This window comes from Hyalella azteca, unplaced genomic scaffold (genome assembly GCF_000764305.2).
Source record: "Hyalella azteca isolate HAZT.00-mixed unplaced genomic scaffold, Hazt_2.0.2 contig11130, whole genome shotgun sequence".
Classification (NCBI taxonomy): domain Eukaryota; kingdom Metazoa; phylum Arthropoda; class Malacostraca; order Amphipoda; family Hyalellidae; genus Hyalella; species Hyalella azteca.
The window spans coordinates 53649-60206 of NW_025941139.1; the positions used below are offsets into that span (position 1 = coordinate 53649).

The 6558-nt window shown below is 39.0% G+C and overlaps 1 protein-coding gene across 1 annotated transcript; it reads right to left on the reverse strand.

The window, feature by feature from the left end:
* Positions 1 to 1199: 1199 nt before the first annotated feature.
* LOC108674026 (solute carrier family 22 member 2-like) lies at positions 1200 to 5583 on the reverse strand. Its single transcript, XM_018161924.2, has 7 exons — positions 5425 to 5583; positions 5057 to 5201; positions 4372 to 4529; positions 4046 to 4218; positions 3775 to 3833; positions 2624 to 2743; positions 1200 to 1533 (listed from the first exon to the last, which is right to left on the reverse strand). Exons 1-7 carry the CDS (start codon positions 5580 to 5582, stop codon positions 1303 to 1305), a joined length of 1044 nt encoding a protein of 347 aa, XP_018017413.2. The 5' UTR covers position 5583; the 3' UTR covers positions 1200 to 1302.
* Between the last annotated feature and the right edge of the window lie 975 nt (positions 5584 to 6558).

The following is a 6558-nucleotide window of genomic DNA, read 5'->3' on the forward strand; positions in this document are numbered from 1 at the left end:
GACAAACTGTACGTTGGTGCCGTGCGCACACCTGTATGTCGCCTGTTGCTGCGCTCAGTGTCGCGAGTTTATAAGATTCCAAGGGTTACCTTCAACAATTACTTGCGTATTGAGGTTGAGTTTACATACAAAAGCAATTCTTCGTTTGAGAAAAATTAAATAGAAACCATTTAATAATGAAATATGAATTTTTTCTCTAAAAAATTTTTGGACTCCTTGGGGGAGCCGGTGGTAGATTTTTATTTTAATAAGATATTCTTCTCTTATTATAATGGTAGTGATTTACGTTTGTATTGCTGGATCGTTTCAACTACTAATACAGCAGTTTCAGAACTCTTCATTCACCTCAAGTTTGTCAACTGGACTTTACCTTTAATTTTCCACCATTCTAATTAGTGCTATTCAATTACACTTCAAACTACTTACTACACAAACGAGTTAGTTTCATTTTAAAGTTTCGATTGGTTTTTCACCATTCCTACATAAAATGCACTAGGTGATAACAGACAGGCTGGTACACAGAGATCGATACAAAATATACAAAATGAGGATATTGTTTTACAAATGCGTGGCTTTTTGTGAAATGTTGTTTGGGAAAAGGTAGACTCAGGCCAGATCAGCTCTGATGTATGGCAAGACGCGTTTGCAAGGCAGGAATTTTTTCGACTCATTAAATTTTCATCCATGGGAATTGGTAGAAAAGTACGTTTAACAAATACGGTCAACACGAGTTATTTACACGGGGGTGATACACTCCACCAATATGAAGACATTCCTCTTTGAGTATCGCTATTAGGATCTTGGGAACACTTGCTCGCATAATGGCTTATGCTCACAACTGCATGCGTTTTTTTCATAGATTATAACATTATTTACTTCGTTTCAGAGATTCCGTGAGAGTCTATGACGATTTTTATTTTGGTTCAATGAGTGTGCGTGCTTTCATTTGGAACGGCAGAACCGCACTTCATAAATTCACAACTACTTAGCCTCATAGCTCATCTATTCGGAGCAGGCAATAAGTCCAGCAGCTATCTCAATCAATCGTCAGTTATGGAAAGATCGGGTTCCAAAGGCCGGATCCCTTGTGAATCAAGTCACGAAAAGTTCAAGAATCGGCAACAGGCCATGGGCCTATGTCTTCAACGCCGACACTTCTATTCTATTCTATTCTATTCATATCACAAGTCAATGGCAAGTTACTCTTTTATAGTTTCTTTCTTTAATTTTGAGATCTATACTATAATTACTGCATACTGTAATTTTGAGATCTATACTTTCAATCCTGCCTGTCTTCAGCAGTCATTGTTTCTGCCCAGTCGTGCTATGAGGGATTCCTTCAAGATTATTTTGAACACTGTCATACCGAGGTTTGGAAACAAAGTTATCTTTTTCCAAGCTGTGAACTTGCGAGCTCCCAAGCGTCTGCAGCAGCGGCTTGTTGTTGGTCTCTGGCAGCAGCAATATCAGGAAGGCTGCCAAACCGGCGAGAATGGCGTAGATGGTTAGAGGCAGCCATGATAGGCCTGCAGGCTGGAAAAAGCGCGGATCGATAATAAGTGATTAACTAATGTTTATATGCATTCAACTGAAATTCATGACATCTGACTGTGATTGAGCAATGCACAGTTTACGCGATTATTCGTACTCTGTACTGGCAAAGGCCTAAAGTTTCTGATCGTCCAATTTGTAACTCGACAGAATTATTCTTCGTTCTTCTATTGAACGCGTAAGTAAATATTTTGTCAAACATAGAACTTGTGTGTAAATAATACTGTCCAGATAGAGACAAAGTGAACATCTTGCGTAAAAATGCAAATAGCCAGAATTTCATTCAAGATAAATGTCGGTTCAAGTTGATTGCCTGATCAAAGTGAAAAAGTTATTATTGAAGCGCGTTTAAACAAAAGTTTGCTATTGCGTTCAATATATGACCTTTTCGACTAACGGAATCACAAAGAAACTATGAACCTATAGATTTCTTACGTTATGAATCAAGGCAATTTATTCCATCACATTTTTATCAATATAAGTTTAATCATAAGCCGTGCAGATAATGATGGTTCAAATCTGGTTGTTAAGCCTGGTTCACACCATACTGCCGGGCATGTGCCAGTCACAGTCTAGTCCAATATTTTCTAATACATTTCTATAGAAGCATTGAAACCATCCGTGCAAGGCACCTGTCATTCCAGGTACAGCCAAACCACGATCAAGGCAAACGATATTTTAACCGGGCGTGACTGCAGCTTTGCCAATTAATTTTTGTCAACTATACCATATTGCTAGGTCAACATATCAGATTTGAGCAGATATACGAAAATATTCATACTAGACACCGTCTACCCGATTTGTCAAATCTGATATGCTGCTCGGACTGGCATAGCACATGATATGAAAAGAACTGAAGTGAGGACGACCCGTGACCGGACCGAACATATGGATGCACCTGCATGGCAGGGAACGGACCGTGACTGGCATATGCCTGGCTCGTGCTCGGTAGTATAAGGTGAACCAAAGCCTAAACCACCATAGGATCAGCTGTATTTCAGCAAAAAAATATCTCAATGTATCACAATTAAAAGACATAACATGGTTCAAATCGAATTTAGTGCACACGAACCAGTGCAATTTTCAGCAACGGGGGTATGATTTCGCCAGCATTGTAGGTGAAATGAGACAGACTGGTGCCCAGAGATCTTATGGAAGTGGGGAACAGTTCGCCACAGAACAACATATTCACCTGTGAAAAAGATGGGAACCTCAATGAAACAAATCTGTCATTTGGTGAACTCGAAATGTACTGGAAAATTTCAGTACTCCTGAACCATTTAAATTAATTTATATTTACCTCACGAATTGGTTCAATTTAGTTTTTTGCATTCCGAGCTACGATTATATTGCATCTCACGCTTGAGAATATTAGCATGTTTGAGCTGATTGTTTTTTTAAACATTGGTTTCATGCCGTCCACATCATGTGAAACCCTCATTTTCATTTTCATCTAGCTGTTTAGCAACTAGGAGTCATTTCGAGAATTTAATATTTATATGGCGTATGCCGTATATCAAATCCACTGTACTGTACACCGATGAACTGATACTCCAGTCCAGCGGCTGAGCGGAGCCGAGCTCCACAGCAAGAAGTGAAGGACACCGCTTCGTTTGCCTTTAATTTTGATCGGCTCGTTAGACCCCATACACTGGCGCATTTGGTACGTTTAAAGATGACCGAATTAGACTCGCAAGTCGATCAGACTCCATAGTGAATGAGGCCATCGAGCTGTCGCGCGGAGATTGCTTTAGGCCTTCCCTCATTTTACTTTGAATAACTTATTTGATTTGAAAATATTTGATAATGATTCGGTAGTGCAAATGTCAGTACGGTTGGTCTTTCAATGCAATGTCATTCTTGTTAGTCAAGGACCAGAAAAGCTTTATAATGAATCGCGTTCTTCAGATTTGATCTTCAAATATAACTGTGTATTCAAAATCATTTCAAATTAAATAGAAACTCATTTGAAACCCTTGAATCCAAAAGTAATAAAACCTCTCTATGTCTGTCGGGCAATTTACTAATAGCAAACCAGGCTATCTAATTGCTTTTTCTCTTGGTACAAACATGATAACTTTATTATAAAAAATGCCTTTCATGTCAACTCTCAACAATATTATTATCTTGAACTCAGATTTAAATGTTTCATTCCAGTTGGGTTACACAGATAGTGTGTACTACCTTAGTTAATATGGTTCTATAGTTAACGTATATTCGTACCTGATATACGCTGCAGATCATCGTGTACCCAAGCGCGACGAGCAAAATCTGAAGCCAATCTGGAATTTGTTCCATCAATTTATATCTATTATTTAATCATTTATATATATATATATTTAAGCAGGTTAAGATTAACCAGGTTAATATTTTGTTTGTTTATTTTTGTTTGTTAATTTTTGTTTGTTAATTTTTTATTTATTTGCTATGACATTTTGTCAGCATTTTCCTCTGATCATAGATACCAAAATGCGTAAATATAGTAGCTACTCACAATTTCGGTATCCTGTGACAGTGAGAACCACGACGGTGATTTGCAGAGCACATGCGAGAAGAAGTCCTCCTATGAGGAACTTTTTCCTGCCCAGCCTCGCAGTGATGGGAGCCGTGACGGAATAGGCAGGGATTTCCGCAACACCCAACACGGCCATATACACGTAGGGTGAGCTGACGGGGGCAAGGGTGTAATCATGAATCGCGTAATTTTCGCCGGCAAGCAAGTCGTGTCATTTTTGGATTCATTTATTTTTACGTGCTTGCGCAGCAAGCGCATTTAGAATAAAGCATAGATAGGCAGTTTTAAATTGATTTTTGACGTACTGGAATTGGTCAGCGCTGAGCGGTATGCTGATGTACAGGCAACTCTGCATCAGCCACACAGGCACCAGAATGCCGGTCACTCTGCGCAGGTACGGCGACGACACCAGAGACTTGAAGTGGGACAGGAACGAAGAAGATGGTTCCTCCTCACAATCTTTCTGTGGTTTAGGCAATGAGCTTCCTTAAATCACGAGTTGAAGGAGAATTTTAAAACGAAAAAACTCCAAGTAAATTCACCATATGTTCATTAAAAAAAGTTTTGGAGCCAACTCCATTATTAAGTAAAACATTTATAGAATGCATGTAAAATCAATAGGAAGAAGGCACATTTATACGAAAGAGATTACAACTTACGTAGGTACCTAAATAGCGTGTCAAAGGACATAAAACTTTGGATAATTATCTATGTAGAAGTAACTTGCGCTTTCTTTGTTATTAAATTCCTTTGATGTTTAAGGGTTGGCAATGATTCTTTTTACGATCATTGAGAAGGAAATAATGATTATTTTCCTAATTTTCGTCTGATCACAGTCTAACAAATACACGCTGAATCGAGAAAAGGCTACCAATGGAAAAAAAACATTCTTAAATAAAAAACCTAACTCTGTAACGCCAACACGCGTCATACTGTGAGCTAAGAAACATCTTCTAAATTTGCGACCGTGTTCACTCCTTAAATGTTTACCGCATGAATGCCTTCCAGGACGCCCATCAAATTGTCCGGCAAGTTGTACGTCGTTTTGTTCCACTTCGAGACTCCGAGCAGCGAAGCTTCGGCTTCTTTAAGCCGTCCCCGAGTAACTAGCCAACGTGGAGATTCTTTCAGTAAACTGCGCATAGATTGGAAAATAATAAAATTGAGAGACAGTTTGATTATATTTATCTATGTTCTTCCGTAAGTATTTGATGCCATTGAGTTTCTGATATTTTTTTAACTTTGCCAACTTGTAAGCATAAGAAAATAATTTACTCAAAGGATCTTTGTGAGGAATGCATACTAATTTTAGTAACGTGAAAGTTGACAGGAATAGTATAACACATGCATATACTCACAGAGGATTACTTAATAGAAGCAGCAATACAGTGGGGAAGGAGCCAGCTAGTTGGAACATCCGCCAGTCCGGACATGCATAACCTAGTCCGGCTAACAGACTGATCATTATGGCCCATGGCAAAGATACGCACACGCCATAGGTGGACCGCATGGGCATCGGGCAGTATTCTAAACCTGCATAGCAATCCGGATTGAGAGAAGAACAATTACATCGCAATAACGGTCAGTAAACATTTTATACAACATAACTCAAGTAATTAATAATATATGATCTAGTGGTATCAGCATTTCTTAGAGCATGTTGACCTTTCGTCGATTCCTCACCACCCGGTCACCTTGCTGATTTCGACCAGAATTGTTCACAACCAGTTGCGGGCTCTGAACCCACAACTCGCTGCTTGAATTTTAGTAATATTAATCATTCGGTCACCCCTAGTTCGGAACTCTCCTAGAGAAGTGACGCAGAGCTCCGAACATTAAGACAGTTTGAACATTTTCTTGAAGCATGCTAAACATCAACGTTACAATTTAGCTGTTGTAAAGTAGTACATCCCATTGGAGGTTAAGGGCATTGACAGCCCTCTCTACATGATGAGCGCAGTAACTCACCTATGATGTATACAGGCGAAATTATAAACATTGTGAAGAAACCGATGAAGAATCGGCAGACGAGGATGCTTGCCAAGTTCGGTATAGTGACTAGGAGTGTGGTGAAAAATGTCACCAGTGCCGAGCCGTACCACACGGTGGGTTGTCGACCGAGCCTGGCGAAACACGTACATAATGAGATGACAACTTCTTGTGTGATTGTTAATAGCATTCCACGTCAATTAAAGGAAATCTGAAATTTTAGCTGTAATATCTATTTCTGTAACATAAGGATTAGTCTGGCTTCATTTGATTCTTAATCTAACTCTAGGAGAATGTCATAGTGTAGTGCCTGCGAAATAATGAATCCCTCCAACTACCGACAAAAATAACTGTCACGACGAATTGAAATGCCAGCGATAAATTGAGTGGTGACTGCATGGAATGGCACGAGCAAAATGAAATGACTATGATATTGTTTATTAGATTTGTTTATTTTTTAACAATACCTAAATTATTCTGCATTAAGATGAGGTGTGTATAGA